Source organism: Oncorhynchus mykiss, chromosome 24 (assembly GCF_013265735.2).
Source record: "Oncorhynchus mykiss isolate Arlee chromosome 24, USDA_OmykA_1.1, whole genome shotgun sequence".
Taxonomy (NCBI): domain Eukaryota; kingdom Metazoa; phylum Chordata; class Actinopteri; order Salmoniformes; family Salmonidae; genus Oncorhynchus; species Oncorhynchus mykiss.
Window position 1 is genome coordinate 7,595,930 of NC_048588.1, and position 23,122 is coordinate 7,619,051.

A 23,122-nucleotide genomic window follows, 5' to 3' on the forward strand; every position below is an offset into this window, starting at 1 on the left:
GACCATGCCTCAGGACTACCGGGCATGATGACTCCTTGTTGTCCCCAGTCCACCTGGCCGTGCTGCTGCTCCAGTTTCAACTGTTCTGCCTGTGATTATTATTATTTGACCATGCTGGTCATTTATGAACATTTGAACATCTTGGCCATGTTCTGTTATAATCTCCACCCAGCACAGCCAGAAGAGGACTGGCCACCCCACATAGCCTGGTTTCTTCCTAGGTTTTGGCCTTTCTAGGGTGTTTTTCCTAGCCACCGTGCTTGTACACCTGCGTTGCTTGCTGTTTGGGGTTTTAGGCTGGGTTTCTTTACAGCACTTTGAGATATCAGCTGATGTACGAAGGGCTATAATAATACATTTGATTTGATTTAGTACAGAGTATATTTTTGAACCTCTGCCATATCCCTCCTTGCCCTTTCTCGTTGCCATGCCCACGTGCCCTTTACTCACAGATTAGCCCCTGACTCTCACTCTCACACAAACAGGATGCGATTTCCTCTCTACTTCCTTTAAAGACTTCTCTGTCAGTGACAAGTTGTGTCCACGCCTAGTTCAGGAACACTGGCCCGTCGTGTAGGAGTTCTCCCACTGCGCCTGGCTCACCTTGACACACACTACTGTAACAGCTGCAGGTTGTGACACACACACACACGCCTCATATCACCCTGACAGTGTGAGCGGATAGGACATGAAAGATAGTTTAGACCAGCATAGAAAGAAAGAGAGAGAGAGAGAGTTGGGCCTCCTTCGCCTTGTGTGTTGAAGGATGGACAGCATTGAGAAAGAGGAAGTGTGTGTAGAAACCTTCAGCCAGGAAAGGACCTTGAGCCTGTCTTCTGTTAATTAATAACTATCTTCTGCATTGTTTTTGGAAACTCACAATATCTTATCCGTGATCAGTGTAAACAACAAACTATATCCTTGAGCTTGAAAAACGTCTCAGAAAAGTACACTATTAGCGATCACACTTTCAACGAACCACAACACATAAAGGCTTTATAGGGCATTCAATAAGTCTTCATAAACAATATGTAAATGCATAAGCAAGGTCATGCTACATAGAGGGTAATTTAAAAGGCCATTACTTTTGGTGTTGAATCTTTTTTTGAGTTGCAACCCCTTTTGCTCTCAGAATCTTTTTTCATGTCCATTTCTGGTTCTAGCTGCCTTCTGTTACAGTTCTTACTCTTCCCAGTATGTTTCAGGGACGTCAGTGTGTGTTCTCTTCTCTCTTCTCATCCACAACAGTCTGCTAGGCTGAGCCCGGGCTGAGGTCTTGCTGCGTCAAGGCCACTGTTTCCTGTTGATGCCCAGATATCAGGAATACCTCGGGCGCATGTCACAGGTCAAAGGATGTGTGTCACTGTCACTTCCCATCTCAGCAGCCCCCAGACACTGTAGGAAGACATACACCAAGGGCCCACTACCACCACATGTACAGTGCTTCGGAAAGTATTCAGACCCCTTGACTTTTTCCCACATTTTGTTACATTACAACCTTATTCTAAAATGTATTAAATCATTTACCCCCTCTTATCAATCTACACACACAATACCCCATAAATGACAAAGAAAAAACTGTTTTTCAGACATTTTGGCAAATGTATTAAAAAGAAAAAAACTGAAATATCACATTTACATAAGTATTCAGACCCTTTACTCTGGAACTTTGTTGAAGCACCTTTGGCAGCGATTACATCCTCGAGTCTTCTTGGGTATGACGCTACAAGCTTGGCACACCTGTATTTGGGGAGTTTCTCCCATTCTTCTCTGCAGATCCTCTCAACCTGTGTCAGGTTGGATGGGGAGCGTTGCTGCAGGTCTCTCCAAAGATGATCGGGTTGAAGTCCAGGCTCTGGTTGGGCCACTCAAGGACATTCAGGGACTTGTCCCGAATCCACTCCTGCATTGTCTTGGCTGTGTGCTTAGCGCTGTTGTCCTGTTGGAAGGTGAACCTTAGTCCCAGTCTGAGGTCCTGAGAGCTTTGGAGCAGGTTTTCATCAAGGATCTCTCTGTACTTTGCTCCATTCATCTTTCCCTCGATCCTGACTAGTCTCCCAGTTCCTGCCACTGAAAAACATCCCCGCATCATGATGCTGCCACCACCATGCTTCACCAAAAGAATGGTGCCAGGTTTCCTCCAGACGTGATGCTTGGCATTCAGGCCAAAGAGTTCAATCTTGGTTTCATCAGACGAGAGAATCTTGTTTCTCATGGTCTGAGAGTCCTTTAGTTGCCTTTAGGCAAACTCCAAGTGGGCTGTCATGTGCCTTTTACTGAGGAGTGGCCTCCGTCTGGCAAATCTACCATAAGGCCTGATTAGTAGAATGCTGCAGAGATGGTTGTCCTTCTGGAAGGTTCTCCCATCTCCACAGAGGAACTCTGGAGCTCTGTCAGAGTGACCACGGCCCTTCTCCTCCGATTGCTCAGTTTGGGCCAGCTCTAGGAAGTGTCTTGGTGGTTCCAAACTTCTTCTATTTAAGAATGATGGAGGCCACTGTGTTCCTGGGGACCTTCAATGCTGCAGAAATGTTTTGGTACCCTTCCCCAGTTCTGTGCCTCAACACAATCCTGTCTCGGCGCTCTATGAACAATTCCTTCGACCTCATGGCTTGGATTTTGCTCTGACATGTACTGCCAACTCTGAGACCTTATATAGACAGGTGTGTGTCTTTTCAAATCATGTCCAATCAATTGAATTTACCACAGGTGGACTCCAATCAAGTTGTAGAAACATCTCAAGTATGATCAATGGAAACAGGATGCACCTGAGCTCAAATTCGAGTCTCATAGCAAAGGGTCTGAATACTTATGTAAATAGGGTATTTCTGTTGTTTATGTTTAATAAATGTACAAAGATTTCAAAAAACCTGTTTTCGCTTTTAAATCCATTTTAGAATAAGGCTGTAAAGCAACAAAATGTGGAAAAGGGGAAGTGGTCTGTATAGTTTCCGAATGCACTGTACAAACAGCCATGCTCTCACACACATATCTGCATGTTCACAAGGCCGTACACAAATGGCGATGAACACACACATCTAGGGAACACTGTGATGGAGGATAAGAAGGAACAGTAACACAGAAGTTACAGAAGAGACACAGCCCACAGCCCACTACACCACACACACTTTCCCCAAAACACTATTCAACACAACCACAATCAGTTTCTATACATATTCTCACCCTCACCACAAATCCCACCACTGACTGACCATATTGACGACCCAAAACATACAGTAATATAGAGCCGCGTTTCCTTCGCCACTCATACACCCTGATCCATGCTACAACTCCAGACTCAGCAAAACTCAATCTATCATTGATATTCAACCCATATCAGTGTTGATCATTAATTTTGTGCGGTGGCATTGCTGAGATCCCTGGACGTCAGTGGTCTAGGGAGGGCAGCTTTTAAAGGGTGTGACTGAGAGGATGCTGAGAAGATGCTGTACGAAGGAACAAACAGGAACCTTGGGAGGGGTCACAGGGCACTGAGGGCAGTCAGTGTCACAGCAAAGATCAATGGGTTCGTCTGTGTGTTTGTATATATATACCATTCTGTCACCCCAGACAGAGATATGGTCACAATGTCTCTGCTTCCAGCCTCTGTCTGATGACCCTCTGACCATCTGCCTGTGTACATTAATTTGTGTATCACTTGGGAAGAGGAAACTGAAGACACTAGACACACAAGAGGCACAAGTCTCTTATTTTTTTTTTGGAGAGGTGGGGGGTGCATGTGGTGTTTACGTGTGTCTCCCAGTTGTACAAGGGGCTTTACAAGTAGGCCGTCATTGTAGAGAAGAATTTGTTATTAAATGACTTGCCTAGTTAAATATAAAGGTTAAATAAAAAAATACAAATGTAATTCAAATAGCCAGGGGAAACATGAGGAGAGAGAAGGTTCCTCTGGTGTTTACCCTGTGAACGTTGGGAACGTCCGAGACAGGATGCATGGGTCCAGGAGGAAGCCCTGATACCCGGGCCAACCCAGAGTGCATTGCGCCACAGCGATCTGGTGTGCAGGGACATCAATTATACTGCGGGGCCGGCTGTGGAAAGAGAGCCTGACACTGTGACCATCAACACATATCCTTTGCCTGCTAAGGGGAAATTCGCACTAGAGCACTCTGCACAGAAGCAGGAAACATCCTTGTGCTTTGACTGTCTTGGCCTCGTTAGATAACTGAGAAAAGAAGCACACATGTAAATCCCTGCATGTGCGGCCAGTAAAATCATATTTTTCTACTTTAGTTTTAATTTTCATTCTTTCTCTTGACAGTGTAACAGAAACTTCCCTATTACTCTCACCGACGTTAAGGGGAGGAATTTTTACAAACGTGCGAGGGGGGGGGGGGGGGGGGTTGAATTCATTGCTACGCCGTCAGAAGGACCCGAGTAAGTGGACGGAGGACAGAGAGAGGCAGAGAGCGAGGGATCGAGAAAGAGAGAAGGAAAGCGAGAGAGAGAGAGAGAGCGACCACGATGGAGCTGAGGATCCAGTTGATCCCTACAGGTGAGATCATCCTGTCCCCTGGGAAGAATGGAGAGAGCTACTGCCACAGCTGCACCAAGGTGAGTCCATCCATTCAACCTGATCACTCCTCATACACTTGAAATAACTAGCTATCCTAGAGTGGGATTTCCCTAGCCTGGTCCTAGATCTGTTCGTGCTCTCTTGCTAACTTTGCCAACCTTGGCAAGACAGCACAAACATGTCTGGGACCAGGCTAGGATCTGCCTGTGTGGAAGTAGAGCTGATGTGTCATTTTAGAGGTTCAATGTGCACGGGGAAAAAGTTGTTCACCTTGGCCGCTCACTCTGGTTTTCCCCTGACCACAGGAGGTTGGTGGCACCTTAATTGGGGTGAACAGGCTTGTGGTAATGGTTTCCATGGTTTCCATGTGTTTGATGCCATTCCATTCGCTCCGTTCCAGCCATTATTATGAGCCGTCCTCCCCTCAGCTGCCTCCAAGCGGCTCGACTATGTACGGTAAATTTGTTTGTGCCAAATAGTTGGCTTGACAGAGTATCATCCTCATTCGATTTTTCCACTCAGTGCCCGCAGTCAGAAAACACCTGCTAGGCCATTGATGTTGATTATGCATGCCGGTCCAGCAGAGTGCCAAGTGAAAAATGTTACACAGGGCTCATAATGTGTTGTCTACTTCAGTGTGTTTGGAGAGGCGTGAAAAACACCATCCAATGTAAATACAGATTCGGAAAAGTATACAGCAGAAAATGAATGGCGGGAAAGGCCATTTGAATAAACAAATGATAAACAATAAGAAAATCCAAACCAACTGATTGGCCGATTGCCACTTAAATAATGATATTAACATAGCACATTATCAATGTAAAGAAGGGTTACATGTTTCCCTATGGAATGGGGATTGCACAAGTTCCTGGTGAATGTGAGAGAGTGGTGATCGAGCGGGTGGGACTGAGTCTCCAGTTCACACAATCTAAGGAATGCAGGGTGTGGGGCTTTAAATCAGACAGCATATGGTGAAACAACAAGGCTGTGCCACAGAAAGCAGTGGAGGTTAAGGGAATATTGGACTCGTACACAAACCAACTTTGACCAACTTGGATCCTAGGAATAGATTGAGATCTATAGCGTCCAACCGGTGAGACGTTATTAACGTCATCTGATAAATCGTAGTTTTATCAAGTTCAGTTTGAGCCTCGTGTTCGTTCGGTGAGCAGGAATGGCTAATTACGGGAATGGTACAGAATGTAGGTGAGGAAAAGACAGAACATGCATCCCAACATGGTCACATCACCCTCTTGTGCCTCTGATTGTGTGTGTGTTTGTGTGTGTGTGTGTGTGTGAGATAGAACATGTGGACTTGTGATCTGAAGGCACAAGAGTAGTGTACGAGTTAATGAGTAGGCATATCATATACACCATTTTCTCATTCCTTATCGCGAAAGGAACAATGCCCTTTTCCAGTTTCACACAGATTCTGTGGCGAGAGACAGAGACACTCCCTGGAGTACAGTCTGTCTTTCCAATGAACAGGGCCTTGTCAACAGGATACAACCTTTCCTCCCAGCATAATTAAAGCAGAGTGAGGAGGGCTAGCAAATCTGGGTGGTGTGTGTGAGAGAGAGAGAGTGAGAGAGGTGGGCTACAGTACTGAATCGATCACTACCCCTTCTGGCAGGGGTGCCATATTGCAGTCCATTATCACATAAAGGCAGGCAATTGAACTGCAAAGGTCACCTTCACATGGGAAGAGGTGGTGTAATATGGCACCATTTAAAAATGCTGACAATAATAAAGCAATGCTGACAGTGGACTTTCGTTAAGGTGTACAAGCCTCAGACCTGTAGTCTACTATGACAGTAGAATGTGCATAATATACTAGAATAACATTAACATATCAAATTGTTGAACTTGCTGCCACAGATCTGATTAAAAAGTCGCATGGCGGCCACACCCTTTCCAAGAACCAACCACGCAATGCATGGTAGGACGCGGACAGAAGGTGTAGTGACAGGTCTACTGACAGTAGAGGGGAGAAGAACACTACTACAAAGTCAGCGAAGGGAAAGTGAGTTGAATGCCGTCGGCGGTTTTTCTTTTCTCGTTCAGGATTTAACGGCATATTCTCACCAGTACAACACTATTTACAGGCACTCTCAACCCATATGTTATTCTTAGGGTAGGAGCTATAGGCAAACATCCCTCCCTATAGGCATACAATCCATATAGGCAAACATTGAATTGGCTAATCAAAGCAAGGAAGTGTGCTCTCACAGTGCAACATTAGGTTCACACAGGGCTATCCAATGCAAACATTGCATAGACTACTTCCCATATAGCCTATTTAGTGTTACGCCTGTTGAAAACAGTTTGATGTAAAACAAATTATATTACTCCTGAAATCTGTGGGATGGGTCTCGAGAACTTCCTGGTATCTATGCTGTGTTCATAACCAAGTGTGAAGGTAGTATTTACCATATACGACTGGGGAAAATTCACTTGAATGCCCTTCCAAGTCATACTTTGCAAGTGGGAAAGTCGTCTATTGCCCCGTAATGTGCTGGTTGGAACTAGGAAACTCCGAAATGTCTATCTTGCTAACTGGTTGAACGCGGAACGTGCATAACTATAACCAGTTAGCATGTGAATGCCGCATATAACTTCTGCGCTCCAACTTCTCCCACTTGCTGACCTCTGTCGTCACCTTCTAAGAAAATTACCTTTTGAAAACAGCAGTTTACTGTAACAACAAAAAATATTTAAAAAAAGCAATCTATTATATGTTTTTGGAACACGATCATTTGTTTACAACCATGACTTTTATACGAATATAACGCAATATACCAAATAACAGACAAACTTTATACACATTTAAACAAAAATACATAGGCTAAGGTTTCACAGGCATTTAGAATTCACTTTGCTTTTACAAGCATGATAGCTGTTATTTTAGTTAATGGTTAATGCAGCTTGTTGATCATTAGCCACTCGGCGTTTTTTCAACGAGTTCAAAGCACGTGAATGCATCCAACTTGTATTTACGACTTCACAACTGGTAACTACCACGTTCCCAATAGGTTATGAACGCAGCATAAGGGCTGTTGCGTGTTTGAAAGAGGGAGAGGAAATTACTGACATGTTCCACGACTCAACAGGGGACTCAAATACTCAGAATAATATAATAATATTTTTTTGTTATGGCTTAAAATTGCTGCTGTTGTATACTTGAAGTGCACTTGCTAGACAACGCTACTCTTAAAAAAATTAAAATAAAGCGTAAGATCATTTGAAATAGGTGAAAAGTGGTGGATAATCTAGGCTACTAAAAGCGGTGGAGAAAAAACCTTCAGTAGAATTACAGCCGCCAGATTGTAGTTGCTTGTTGGATCAGTAACGAGGAACCGCTGAAAGGACTGGTCACATCGAGACGGGAGTTGAATCTGGGTTCAACGAGAGACGGAACAGACTGCTGTCTTTTTGTAGCCTACCGGCGAAGAGACATCGGGGCGAAGTAAACCACGACTTCGGCTAATTGAAGGTATGTATATCTTGAGGTACCTTGTTTCGGCCCCGTTTTCTAAACAGGCAGTTACGAAGTTATTTTGTAGCGGGAAGAAGTTTGCGTGCTTCATATTTGTGACAATGTAGCAAGTCGGCGACGAGGCCACCTGGTTTTAACTACTACGACAAGAATTTTAATTCGCCAATGTATGTGATCATGAGGCTATTTAGGAGTGGCTGGCAGTCATGCCTTGCGTGATGTAACAACTGCCAATCCATGCCCTGTCCTGACTGCCAGCCAGCCAGCCACTCCTAATAGCCTCACGATCCCATACATTGGAGAATTAAAATACTTGTCGTAGTAGTTAAAACCAGATCGTTTGTGTAGTATCACTAAATGGGCTAACTAGACTAAGCTGCCTGGTGGTTTGTGGGTAGCTGTGTGAGTGTCTTGGGTGACCTGGGGTTATGTCAACAGGACTGTGAGTGTCCACCTGTCCAACCACGACTGTATCCAGGCTTGAGATGTGGCATTGCTCTCCACTCACATTTTATGGCTGTGTATGTGTAGATACAGTACTAAAAACAAATAAACCTGCAGCTTCATCATGGCGATTATTTTTTTTATCGTTTGTTCAATTGTTGAGTTAGGCAAGCACTAAAACCAATCAGTGTTGTTGTCAGTACTTTTTTCCCACATAACTTCTTGGGGATATTTTGTCTGCTGTTTAACTGTAGCCAAGACTTTCCATTCGACTAGCTCAGAGGGATGCTGTGATTCCCCTCCCTCCCTAAAAAGAAGTCCTCCTACAAGGATTCCAGTTTTAGCCCAAAGCAGAATAATTCCGGGGTTGAGCTTTTTCCCAGCTGTCTGCACTCTACTGATATTTAGGCACCTCCCAGCTCTGTCTCACAAAGCTTGAGATTCTGACAGCGGCGTTCACAGAGCCAAATATAACCCTCTGCTTGACCCCACCACATTGTTTGCATAATATCCTTTTTGCATGTATCGCTTTGCCATTGGGCAATTCTGTTTTATGTTATTTAAAGACCCCCCCCCCCCCCCCCCCACACCACCACCACCACAACAGCAAATGCTTTTGTCATCAGCTGCTACATGTGACCAGCCAATATGTGTTGTGTGTGAACTCAATGGTGGTGACATGGGCGGCTCTGCAGACCTCGTCTTGTTGTGACCCTCTCGTCACAGAACCAGCTGTCGGTGCTGCAGAGCCTTACCCCAGGAGACTTATTGGCTCCACCTGCCTCAGTGCCTTGGCCTCTTCCAACTCTAACGGGAAACCCTCAAGGCTTACTACTCGAACATGGCCAACATGGCTGCCTGGCTGATTGCCCTAAACCATTTCGTCAACCTCTGACCCCCCCCCCACGAAACACTCACCACCAAAGTCACCAACACTGCAGTTTGTTGGATTACCTTGTTAGTTGAAACAGATGAACGTTTGTACTAGAGCCTGACGAACAAAGATTGAGAGGGGATGAGGAGGGAGATTATGTATTAGAATAGGAAAGCTCTTGGTCAAATGATAAAAGGTCTCGACAACATTCGTCCAGGCCTTGTGAATTAGTGGACCTAGGGACAGCTTGCAAAAGTACTGTACTTTCTCAGCGAGCTATGGTTTCACAGGTGTGCCGTGTCACACACATTCTGCCCGGAGTTTGAAAACCGAGAGATGGGGCATGTCTGGGACACGCTGCCCTGAAAACAGCCACGTCGATGTGCTTCTGTGTCATGTTTCATTTTTCTGTGTGCACCGCAGGAAGAGTAGCTGCTGCTTTCGCTACAGCTAACGGGGATCCTAATAAACCACCCAAATACTGTGGTAGACAGCGAGGCCACACTGATTCACACCCTGGTGGGAGTGGATCTGCCAACGTCCATGAGTTGGTGGAGGAGGACATGGAGTCTGGGCCACAGCCTGTTTCTATTTAGACAGCAAAAGTATATGGTGGTCTAGGAAGGGGAGGGGGAAAGAACGACGGAGACCGACTGATGGGGGGGGGGGGGGGGGGGGGGGGGGGGGGGATGGTGGGAGAAACACACTACTTATTGATTTGGGAGCTCCTATGACAAGTCTGAGAGAGCGAGGAGAGCAGTGGGTGACAAGTGAGGCGCGCGGGAGAGAACGTATGCTTTTGCTTTGAGTCTCGCCCGCGTCAACATACTACTGGTCAGACGTCTGAGGTATGTGTATGAGAGCGCTTTTGGAGAACGAAGAAGAGGTGGAGGCCATGCTTGACCTGGGCAGGAGTTCACCGGAGCGGAGTACCATCACCTCAAATGTTCTACTCCTCCAGCTCCTGTTCCTCTTCTAGAATATTAGCTCAAAAGTATTGTGGAGATCCTGCATCTAAATATAAACAGTACCGGAACCCAAAATGAGTTCCGGCACCTATTTCAGTCCAAGTCCAGCGTTGGGTTGTTGAGTGTATTTATGGATTGAGTCAGTCTGGTAGAATGCGAGTCTGGTAGTGAGTCAATGTAGAGTGCTGCATGAGTCATGAACTGTGCCGGTTGGACGATCTACTTTTAGCTGTGGCTTTTCCACCAGAAATGTCCCGGCCTAAGAAGAGTAGAGGGCCCCGCCCTGCTACCAAGTCTCGCTTCCTATCAGGAGCAAACTACTATCAGACTGGGGAACCCTTCTGGCTCAGTCAAACCTGGATTGTGTTCGTTGTGAGGCACACAGTAACACAGCTTTGCTTAATGATGTGTATCAGAAAAGGAAAATGGGCTTTTTGTTATGGGACGGTTTCAGGTGGTACCTCCCTGTTTTGTCCAGGTTTCTTTCCGTTTCGTGCCTAGTGAGCATGACTGGTCGAGTATGATGTGTCTCAGAATTCGAGACCTACACTAGCCCCCCCCCACACACACACATTCACACATTCACACTGATAAACCTGACGGACAGGGGTAGAGTGAAGGGCTGTGGGAAGAGAAAGGAAAGGGGGTGTGGCTTAGAGATCCGCTTTCCATCGCTAATCCTTCACTCTGTGGTACTTCTGCTCCGTTAAACTAAACATAGGAATTGGTACCAGTTGACCTAGTAAGCCTGTAACATCCCTGGGTATGATGCCATGATTGAATTGTGGTATTATTGTGATATAGGAGTTTAAAAAGCCTTTTATGAATGAACATTTAGTTCATTGTTCACTTTGAGCTCACTGACTGGAGTGCAAAGGATACAAGCATTTTAGTGATGGTTTGTGCGTGCGTCCTTGTATCACGATAATCACCACGTCTTCTCTAATAAATGGGCAACACTTGGACGCAATGCCTTCTGCCCAGACTGGAGACTCCTGTAGTTTCAGTGCTGCTTTCAGTAACCCTTTACTCAAAGCCTGCACGAACAAGGCTTTATAACCTGCTATAAGCATGTCTGGGGCTTCATAACTACTTATTCTATTAACTTTGTGGCTCGTTGTATTCCAGCCCTCCTGCTCCGCTCAGATGAACGAGGTATGTGCTCACTAAGAAAATGGCCCCTTTCTGTGGTAGATAACCTGTAGCCTTATGGACCTGTCACTGTGGACCTGCACCTCGTTGTTGGGCTGTGACGATACCAGTATCGCAATATTTTGTCCATGGCAAAAATGAAAACACGATGCAGACCACTCTTGGGTCCTTTTAAAAACCTGCTTCAGGTACTATATTGCTTTAACTTAGAAAATACATGTGACTCTGGGTGACAGCAGAATGATGTTTGTTTCCAATATCAGGGCCGTTTTCCCAAAAGGAGTTAAATCCACTTTGTGTTTTGTTTCCTTGCCGCGATACTGGTCTCCTTCCGGCTGTACTTCTTTACCCAATGACTGTACAACACTCATAGCCTGTAAATGGCCTGTGTGTTCCCTCTCTGCTGGCACACCTACCTGTTGTGTCCCACTGTGTCCATTCCCACACTCTGTGTACCAGCTAGAGCCCTACCTGTCCACCTACCTGTTGTGTCCCAATGGTGTTCGTTCCCACACTTTGCGTACCAGCTAGAGCCCTACCTGTCCACCTACCTGTTGTGTCCCACTGTGTTCGTTCCCACACTCTGTGTACCAGCTAGAGCCCTACCTGTCCACCTACCTGTTGTGTCCCACTGTGTTCTTTCCCACACTCTGTGTACCAGCTAGAGCCCTACCTGTCCACCTACCTGTTGTGTGTATTGTGGTCCTCTGAGAAGCTGACCAGGCATGGATATACCCTGGTCCCAGATCTGTTTTGTGTTGTTTTACCAACTCCTCAATGTCATCGCCACCTCTTTGTCGAGACGGCACAAACGGATCGGGGACCAGGCTAGCAAGGAACGTTGGATACAGTGACTGTACTTCAATTTAGTTCCTTTCAGTGTGGTTGCCAACGCTGGGACATTGGCCAGCAACCCCCCCCGCTCTTCCTGATTGGCCAGCCTGTCAGGCCGCCTGCACGTTAACCTTTGCCCAGGTACTCTCCATGACTGCCTGGGCTGTAAGCCGACGGCAAACCCAACCAGGTGTGTCCTTGTGTTGACCCAACCCTGTACTGTCAATCACTCAACGTGGTGTAGGAGGGGGGGGGTCATCGGAAAACAAGTATTCAGGCCAGATGGATTTGTACAGGGCTGCGTTCAGCAGGACACGACGTTGTGGAATGTTGCAGATAAAGGTCACGAGTAAAGATGATGTGATTCCATATGCCAGCTGTCAGAGAGGCATGATTGTAGCCTGGTTGTTCTACGTCATACCATTCTATCTGAACGCCAGCCGGGGGGGGGGGGGGGGGGGGGGGGTAGTATAGTTAAACTAGTAGGAAGTGTCTCCTCTGTCTGTCATGGTAATGGATTGATGAATGTCAACGCCATTACAGTAGAGCCCCTGGATTGGCGAACCCATTAGTCAAACGAGCACAATGAGTTTACCACTGATAGGATCAATTAAATGTAGCGCTCTGAATTAGACAAGGATATTGCAAAGTTCCTCTGCCAGCACCAACAGGCCTCATTTTATCTCTTCTGATGCATGTAGAATAGACTTGATGTATCACCTGTTCAAACGAGACTTTCCAAAACCTTCCAGTGTACTGTCACATACTCTATGAAATAATAGTTTTTTTGCTTTTCATTCAGCTGCGACCGCTGTGAGTCTTTCTGTTTCAAGCGGAGCAGGGCGTGATAAGCGCTTGGCCCGGCTGTGAGGGAGAGAGTGAGCGAATGCAAACACTGCCAAGGAGGTTGGGCTTGATAAGAGGAGGTGGAACAAAAATGGAGTGACACCTGGCATCATCTCTTAAGGATCCCTCACCCCCATGGCCTATGTTTTGCTCCCACTACACACACACACACCTCTGTCCGTACAGAACTCCCACGCAAACACACACTATAGCCTCACCTCACTCTATGGGACACGCAGCGGGACATTCATGTCACACCCAAGTCTACGTCCAGGTTGGGTTTAACTATGTGCTTGGGTGGATAGCCTGCTTAGTGCACGGGGCGGTTCCTTCAGTGTGATCCACCCGCAAGCTGCTGCCTATAGGCCTGTCTCACAATAAGCTCCTGTCAGCAGTCATCTGATCCTCTAACTCTGTCCTGACTGGCCCCTTAGGAGAGGAGCCAGCTAAGCCCTGTGTGTTCAGGCCCTCTCTCTCTCTGCCGTGTGTGTGTGTGTCCAGTAATTGGGGGGATGCGTAGAATGAGACGGCGGGGAGGGCGCTCGTCTGTGTGTCATTGTGTTGTCATGATTACAGTGCTGCCTGCTCATTCGTGGGTAGTAATAATAACCAATGACCTGCCACAGAGACGTGTGTGTGTGTGGAAAGATATGTGTGTGTGTGTCATTGCTTCAGCTGTTGTCTGTTTATTGTCATCTAAGCAGCCTGACCCCTGACTCTGCTCTGTGGCTGGTTGGGGACAAGATTCCAGAGACGTTGCAATGTGAAGTGCGTTTGTCCCCAGACTGTTGAGAGCTTCCGTTTGGGAAAGAGGCTGTGCTTGCTTATACCTGCTCCGTGGGGGCCCCTGTTTAAGTCTGAAGTTTCATCAGTCCTAGATTGCTGAATTTATTGCAAAGTCAAACCACACACCAACTCGCATCATATGGTGGGTTTAATTACATTTCTCCCTTCTCCAAAGCCTTTATCTAGTGTGTGTGTGTGTGTGTGGTGTCATTGCTTCGGACAATATGGATACTCTAGTATTGAACCATATTCACAAAGCAGCTCTGAGTAGGAATGCTGATCTAGGATCAGTTTTGCCTTTCCAATCATATTGAATGAGAGGGGACCTGATCCTAGATCAGGACTCTTACTCGGATACCCTGCATGAGTACGGGCCCTGCTCTGTTAGGCTCCTGTCCCCTTGTCCCTAGGGTCCTGTCCTATATGTTCCTATGAGCAGCCTAGCGATAGTCGGAGCCTGTTTGTCTGGGTGTGGCCGTGTGCTGCATGTCTGGCACCGTCTGCAGCTGGGAGTCAATGTGGTATGTTGTAACAGTGTTTTGGTTAGAGAAGTGAGGAGAAATGACAGATATATGTGCGGGGAGAATTGGTTCTGTTGTTTTGATATGCTGTAGGATAGATCTAGTGCCGGAGAGGAGTAGAGGGAATTGGACAGAGGATTTTTGGCAGCGGTATGCCAAATCCGTTCTGTAGTCCTTTGTTCGGGCAGCAGGGCAGGTGTTACTGGTGTCGGATCGGCACGAGAAGCCACACCGAGGGAACAGGAAAGGCAGCGTTAGACATTCTGACAACTCGCCCCAAGTGCTTCTGATTCCCTCCGTTTACAGTGGATCTGTGACAGTAAGCAAAGCATAAACATCTCTAAACACGACCTTTCACCCCGCGCTGCCGGAGAGGAAGGAAATGTCCTTGCTCCCTCGCATATTTAGCTCGGGGAGGATGGAGGGACAAGGAAAAGGGGACTGAGTGGAGGAGTTGAGGAAAGGGTGTGTTGCCAGTATTGGTATTCGATCGCTATAGATCATAGGGAGCGTAGATGACCAGGGATGGAAGTGTGTATGTAAATTGCACTTCATACCCCTCAGCCTGCTGCCGGTAGCGGGAGCTGCCCATATAAGGCTGTGTGGGTATAAATAAGCCTGAGAGGGCCCCTCTAGCCTGGAGGAGGAGACCAGGGAGGGAGGGAGGACGGGCTCATCTGCCCTATTTGTACTGTACTTTATGAGTTCCAGCTGGTGTGCACGGCAGTCTCCCAGATATTGGGACGGGGACAAAAGACATGGTGAAAGGCTGTTGGGAGGTCCTCCCACTGCGAGTCTCAGCTCGCCCCTGTTGACTCCAAAGGCTTGTTTGCTGTGTGAGTGAGAGAAATTGCCTTTGTTGGTTGATTTGCCATTGACCTGTTGTGCTGAAGCCAGGGTCAGACTCGCCTCAACTGAGATGATCGGTGGAGGAAAGATGGTGGTTAATCACTTGTCCCCGAGGATCAGTTTAGCAGTGTAGCCTCTAAACCAGGAAGCGTGAGAAAATCTGATCCCAGACCAGGGTGTGGCCTTATTGCGAGGTGCACGGCTGCCCCCTTCACCTCGCCCGCACAGAGGAATCTCCACTGATAGTTTTAGAGACTGCTTGTGTGTGTGTGTGTGTGCGCTGAAACCACTTCCTCCTCCTCATTTCTGCTGTGGTGATGGAGAGAGGGAGAGGAGGGCTAGTCCGGTTCAGCTGGTTGGCTGGGTTCACGTCTTTATGGAATACCGGAGACACTTCAGGAAGTGCCTGCACGGCCCAAAGTGCTGGCTCCGCAGAAAAGGAGTGTGTGTGTGTGTGGCAGGGTGTATCTTGGCGAGAAGGAGAGGCAATCAGATGTGCAGACTGTGCAGACTGTGTGCACGTGTGCGCGACAGCACTCTTTTTTTTTTTGGCCTGTTTGCTTCCCGTTACCCGAGCAAGCGAGCTGCCGTAACATTGCTTTGTCCAACTCTCCTTGGTGATCGGATGAACGTCGTCGGCAGCGGTAGAATCCTCTGCAGAGAGGTACCTGGGGGCTGGAAATGGGCCACCTGTGTACTGTAGGTGCAGTACATTTTGCTGATGTTCCCAGGTGATGGACAAGGCTTATTTTTATTCTGTTCTGCAGATGAGCAGCGTCACACTGCTGAACCAATAGTCACGTCCCTTCTGTCGCACAGTGGGGCCTGCCTCGTGATCTTCGTTCCTGGTTTGTTTGTTTCCCGTGTTTTATCTGCTCTGTCCAATACTTTCCGTGTGCATAACGAGCTCCCTCAGAGGAGGCTGGTGGGGGACTGCGCTTGTGGGGACTTTCTTGCTCCAGGTCCGCTGCCTCCGACAGCAGATGCTCTGTACTAGACGGTCACTCAGGCTTGTCAGGCCTGTTCACCGTGGAAACATCTTCTCTCTGCTGTGTATGGGAAAAGTAGACAGCAACAGCACACTCACACCCCGGTGCCCCCACAATGATTCACAAGACCCAAGAGCGAGTCAGAGGGAGAAACCCGTCAGTTTGGGTGTATTTGTGGGTGAGTCTGCAAGCCACCCCCGTGTCAATATTACACTGAGTCACCAGAGAGACAGCGTTATGTCATGACAGAGTATGAGCTCATCAGCATCCTCTCTGACCACACTGAGGCTACAGCTCTCTGAGCTTCCCCTCGTCTTTTGTCTTTTGCTATCTCCTCTTCAATCTCTCTGTTGCTCCTCTCTCTCTCTCTCTCTCTCTCGCTCTCTTGCTCTCACCCTCTCTCTGTTGCTCTCCTCTCTCTTTCTCTTTCTCTTGCTCGCTCTCTTGCGCTCTCTTGCTCTCTCTTGCTCTCTCTTGCTCTCTCTTGCGCTCTCTTGCGCTCTCTTGCTCTCTTGCTCTCTCTTGCGCTCTCTTGCTCTCTTGCTCTCTCTTGCTTTCTCTTGCTCTCTCTCTCTCTCTCTCTCTCTTGCTCTCTCTCTCTCTCTCTTGCTCTCTCTTGCTCTCTCTTTCTCTTGCTCTCTCGCTCTCTCTCGCTCTCTTTCTCTCTCTCGCTTTCTCGCTCTCTTTCTCTCTCTCGCTCTCTTAATCTCTCTCACTCTCTTTCTCTCTCTCGCTCTCTTGCTCTCTCTCTTGCTCTCTCCTCTCTGTTGCTCTCTCTCTCCTCTCTGTTGCTCTCTCTCTCTCTCGCTCTCTCTCTCTCTCTGTTGCTCTCTCTCTGTTGCTCTCCCCTCTCGCTCTCTGTTGCTCTCCCCTCGCTTTCTGTTGCTCTCTTTCTCTCACTTTCTCTCTGTTGCTCTCTCTCTCTCTGTTGCTCTCTCTCTCTCTGTTGCTCTCTCTCTCCCTGTTGCTCTCCCCTCTCTCTCTGTTGCTCTCCTCTCTCTCTCTGTGTTGCTCTCCTCTCTCTCTCTCTGTTGCTCTCCTCTCTCTCTCTCTCTCTGTTGCTCTCCTCTCTCTCTCTCTCTGTTGCTCTCTCTCTCTCTGTTGCTCTCTCTCTCTCTCTCTGTTGTGCTCTCTCTCTCTCTCTGTTGTGCTCTCTCTCTCTCTCTGTTGTGCTCTCTCTGCTGAGAGTATGAGCTCATCAGCATCCTCTCTGACCACACTGAGGCTACAGCTCTCTGAGCTTCCCCTCGTCTTTTGTCTTTTGCTATCTCCTCTTCAATCTCTCTGTTGCTCCTCTCTCTCGCTCTCTTGCTCTCACCCTCTCTCTCTGTTGCTCTCCTCTCTCTTTCTCTTTCTCTTGCTCTCTCTCTTGCTCTCTCTCTTGCTCTCTCTCTTGCTCTCTCTCTTGCTCTCTCTCTTGCTCTCTCTCTTGCTCTCTCTCTTGCTCTCTCTTGCTCTCTCTTGCTCTCTCTTGCTTTCTCTTGCTCTCTCTCTCTCTCTCTCTTGCTCTCTCTCTTGCTCTCTCTTTCTCTTGCGCTCTCTTGCTCTCTCTCGCTCTCTTTCTCTCTCTCGCTTTCTCGCTCTCTTAATCTCTCTCTCGCTCTCTTAATCTCTCTCGCTCTCTTTCTCTCGCTCTCTTGCTCTCTCTCTCTCTCCTCTCTGTTGCTCTCTCTCTCTCCTCTCTGTTGCTCTCTCTCTCCTCTCTGTTGCTCTCTCTCTCCTCTCTGTTGCTCTCTCTCTCGCTCTCTCTCTCTCTCTCTCTGTTGCTCTCTCTCTGTTGCTCTCCCCTCTCGCTCTCTGTTGCTCTCCCCTCGCTTTCTGTTGCTCTCTTTCTCTCACTTTCTCTCTGTTGCTCTCTCTCTCTCTGTTGCTCTCTCTCTCTCTGTTGCTCTCTCTCTCTCTGTTGCTCTCTCTCTCTCTGTTGCTCTCTCTCCCTGTTGCTCTCCTCTCTCTCACTCTGTTGCTCTCCTCTCTCTCTCTCTCTGTTGCTCTCTCTCTCTGTTGCTCTCTCTCTCTGTTGCTCTCTCTCTCTGTTGCTCTCTCTCTCTGTTGCTCTCTCTCTCCCTGTTGCTCTCTCTCTCTCTGTTGCTCTCTCTCTCTCTCTGTTGTGCTCTCTCTCTGCTGAGAGTATGAGCTCATCAGCATCCTCTCTGACCACACTGAGGCTACAGCTCTCTGAGCTTCCCCTCGTCTTTTGTCTTTTGCTATCTCCTCTTCAATCTCTCTGTTGCTCCTCTCTCTCTCTCTCTCTCTCTCGCTCTCTTACTCTCACCCTCTCTCTCTGTTGCTCTCCTCTCTCTTTCTCTTTCTCTTGCTCTCTTGCTCTCTCTTGCTCTCTCTTGCTCTCTCTTGCTCTCTCTTGCTCTCTCTTGCTCTCTCTTGCTCTCTCAAATTCAAATTCAAATTCAAGCTGCTTTATTGGCATGAAAAACATTGTGTCAATATTGCCAAAGCAACAATGTATACAATATACATTGTAACAAAATTATAAATGATAGCAAATAATAATATAAAATGGTAGTAAATAATAATACAAAATTAAATACAAAAATAATAACAATAAAATGGTAAGTCTACAGTAAACATTAATAATTATAGTAATAACAATAATAGTAATAATAAGTAAGTTACTGTTTACTATGCAGATGTTATTATTCAGTGTCCCTCAGGCTATGGCAGGAAAATACATATTTGGCTGCAAGAGGAGCCATTGCTCCTTCGCCCATGAGTATTCTTAGTTTTTCCTCTGGGTTCAATTTGTAAAAATGTGGAATATATGTAGTCATTTCTGTGAATAATGAATCTCTTTGTGAGGAATATTTATCACAGTAAAGGAGAAAGTGCATCTCTGTCTCTACCTCCCCTGTCATGCAGTGACCACATACACGCTCCTCTTTGGGTAGCCATGTCTTTTTATGTCTGCCGGTTTCTATTGCCAATCGGTGGTCACTCAGCCTGTACTTGGTAAGGATCTGTCTCTGCTTCGTATCTCTGACAGAGTAGAGATAATCAGCCAATTCATATTCTCTGTTTAGGGTCAGATAGCAATTTAGTCGGCTTTGGGATTTTGTTTCGTTTTTCCAGTATTGTAAGTATGATTCCTTTGATTGGTTCATGATTTTGTTTATTGGAATTCTTTCTTTTGAAGCAGTGCTGGTGTCAGCTTGGTTGGTGAGGTCCAACACCATCTGACTGAGAGGGCTCGTTTCTGGGCTCAGCTCTTGGGCTTGAAGTGCTTTAAATTGCAGACTCGAATTTGGACTTGAATTTAGATGTAGCCAAAATTTTAATGATCTTTTCTGTATTTTCATTATTACTGGAAAACGGCCCAATTCTGCCCTACATGCATTAGTTGGTGTATTTCTCTGGACTTGTAGAATTTTCCGACAGAATTCTGCATGTAGGGCTTCAATTGGATGTTTGTCCCACATTTTAAAATCCAGTTCATTGAGTGGCCCCCAAACCTCACTTCCATAAAGTGCTATTGGTAGGATTACACTGTCAAATATTTTAGTCCAAATTCTAATTGGGATGTTGATTTTGAATAATTTCATTTTTATTGCATACATTGCTCTGCGGGCTTTTTCTTTGAGTGCCTTCACTGCCATATTAAAGTTTCCCGATGCAGATATGGTCAGACCAAGGTAGGTGTCATTTTTTGTGTGTTCAATTAAGGTGTTGTTCAGGGTGAATTTACATTTTTGTTTCTGACACCTGGTTTTTTTTTGGAAAATCATGATTTTAGTTTTTTGGAAATTTACTGCCAGGGCCCAATTATGGCAATATTGCTCCAGAATATTAATGTTTTGTTGAAGACCTTCTTTGGTTGGTGATAGAAGTACCAAGTCATCAGCATATAGCAGGTATTTCACCTCTGTGTCAAATAGTGTGAGTCCTGGGGCTGGAGATTGGTCCAACATGTCTGCTAATTCATTGATATAAATGTTGAAAAGATTTGGACTCAAATTGCAGCCTTGTCTCACACCTCGACATTGTGAAAAAAATTCTGTTCTTTGGTTTTTGATTTTTATTGCACACTTATTTTCTGTGTACATACATTTTATTAAGTCATACACCTTACCACCAAGCCCACTTTGTAGAATTTTGTAGAATAGCCCTTCGTGCCAAATCGAATCAAATGCTTTTTTAAAGTCAATAAAGCAAGCAAAGATTTTGCCCTCTTTTTTTTGGTGGACGTGTTTATTAATTAGTGTGTGTAAGGTGTATATATGGTCAGTAGTGCGATGGTTAGGGAGAAAGCCAATTTGACATTTACTTATTACATTTTTTTCTTGAAGAAAGGTTTGAATTCTTGAATTCAAAATGCTACAGAAAATCTTTCCCAAGTTACTGTTGACGCAAATTCCCCTGTAATTATTGGGGTCTGATTTGTCTCCACTTTTGTGGATAGGGGAGATGAGCCCCTGGTTCCAGACATCAGGGAAGCAGCCAGAAGTTAAAACCATGTTGAACAATTTAAGCACAGCATTTTGCAACTCAGGTGTGCTGTTTTTCAGCATTTCATTTCTGATGTTGTCTACACCACAAGCCTTTTTTGATTTAATAGATTTGAGCTTTTCATTTAGTTCTTGTTGGGTTATTGGGTAATCTAATGGATTTTGGTTGTTTTTAATGACTGATTCAAGGATGTTCAATTTTTCTTTAATTTCTAATTGGTTCTGTTGTAAGTCTTTTTGTGGGATGTTTTTGTATAGATTATCAAAGTAAGTTTTCCAAATTCCTACATCTTGTATGGCTAATTCTTGTGGCTTTGATGTGCTTAAATTGTTCCACATGTCCCAGAACTGATTTTGGTCAATTGCGTTTTCAATTTCATCAAGTGTCTTGTTGGTATAATTCAATTTCTTGCATTTCAGTGTTTGTTTATACTGTTTCAGAGTTTCAAAGTATTCATATCGTAGCTCTGGGTTGTTTTGCTGCTTATGTTTTTTGTTTGACATTTGTCTTAGGTGTTTTCTAATTGTTTTACATTCATTATCAAACCATTTGTCAGAAACATTTTGATTTTTGCTTCTGATGTTGCATTGCTTTGGTTTTCTCAAATTTGCTTTCGATGCTGCTTTTTGGAATATGCAGTTGATGTTTTGGGTAGCTGAATTGACACCATCTTTATTGTTTTGGTACTGTGAGTTATTGAAAACTGTATAGAGTTCATCATTTCATTTGAGTTCAATGTTTCAATGAATGCCTCTGCACTGTTTGGAGCCCATCTGAACGATTGGTTTATGTTGTAAAGTTTATTGGGCTGTTTTTTTGAATGAATATTGCCGGTTAATTTCTTCAGAAACACGTTGATCTGACTGTGATCTGACAATGGTGTCTGTGGTCTGACAGTGAATGCACTAATGTCAGTGATGGCATAATCGACTACACTTGTCCCAAGAGCTGAGCAGTAAGTAAACTGACCTAAAGAGTCCCCTCTGATTCTACCATTAAGCATGTACAGGCCTAAGGCTCGACAGAGATGTACTAACTCTTTTCCATTTTTGTTCAGTATTTGGTCAGGACTGTTTCTATTATTTATAATAGGGCTACTGTACAAGGAGTGGTGTCCAAATATGTGGTGGTTACCTCCCGGATCAGTGTAGTCAGGCTCAGAACCTGTTCTTGCATTGAAATCTCCACAAAGAAGCACTTTACCCTGCGCCTGAAATGTAATGATTTCTGTCTGGAGATTGTCAAAAAACTGATCATCATAATATGATGAATCTGAAGGAGGAGCATAAGCTGCACATATGTATACATCATTGTCACAATAGATTGTACCTTTGTTAAGTTTTAGCCAAATGTGAGTGGTACCTTTTTTCATTTCATTCAGTGCTAAGTCCTGCTTATGCCAAATGATGATTCCACCTGAGTCTCGGCCCCGTTTAACATTTTTATGTTTGATTGATGGTAGTAAACTTTCTCTATAGCCTGAGGGACACTGAGTATCTATGTCTCCACGACACCATGTTTCCAGTAGGATTATGATGTCCTGTCCCTTGATGTTTTTAATCAATTCTGGATTAGTTGTTTTATAACCAAAATGTGAAGAGTATAGGCCCTGGATATTCCAAGAGCTGATAGTTAATGATCTCATTTATAATAAGTGATATTCACTGGTTTGAGTAAAGTACATCGAAAATAACAAAAACAAACAAAAAATACTATATATATATATATATATATATATATATATATATACATACATACATACATACATACATACATACATACATACATACATACATACATACATACACACACACACGCGCACACACACACACCATTACATATAATAATTATTATAATACCGGTGTCAATACATTTAGGAATATTTGTAAACAAATGAATAAGAATGGAATAAGATTGCACTGTACTTATTTTATGTGCAATCTGCAACCCTGTGTGTTTGTGTGTGTGTGTGTGCGCGTGCGTGCCCGTGTGTGAATTAAAGGGACTGTCTAGCTCAGTAGTCTGCATATTAGTTGCAGTAGTTGGCGCACCTCTCCTATCTCTGATTGTTCTAGGGGTCTTCTGCCAGAGGTTACCTCAGCATATGTAGGCTGACGATCTGACTGATAAATGGTTTGGACTGCATCATGTGGTCTACTTCCCTGAAGGGCAGTGTTCTGACCGACCCTGGAGTAGTGGTCAGAGCTGTGTTGTGATGGGCTGGGTCTAGTAGAGCTGTGTTGTGATGGGACAGGTCTAGTAGAGCTGTGTTGTGATGGGCCGGGTCTAGTAGAGCTGTGTTGTGATGGGCCGGGTCTAGTAGACTCTCTCTCTCTCGCTCTCTCTGTTGCTCTCTCTCTCTGTTGCT

General features: G+C 45.5%; 1 protein-coding gene across 4 annotated transcripts in view; it reads left to right on the forward strand.

Annotated features, from left to right (window-relative positions):
- Positions 1–4,367: 4,367 nt before the first annotated feature.
- Positions 4,368–23,122, forward strand: part of LOC110503647 (unconventional myosin-Ic) — a 59,081-nt gene continuing 40,326 nt past the window's right edge. Inside the window, exon 1 of one of the 4 annotated variants that reach the window (XM_036961249.1) lies at positions 4,368–4,575. In XM_036961249.1, the coding sequence (XP_036817144.1) occupies positions 4,486–4,575 (90 nt within the window). In that variant the 5' untranslated portion in view covers positions 4,368–4,485. Of the gene's footprint in view, positions 4,576–7,539; positions 8,031–16,329; positions 16,475–23,122 lie in introns of those variants that run through there. The other 3 variants (XM_036961248.1, XM_036961253.1, XM_036961250.1) reach the window with 3 other exon arrangements.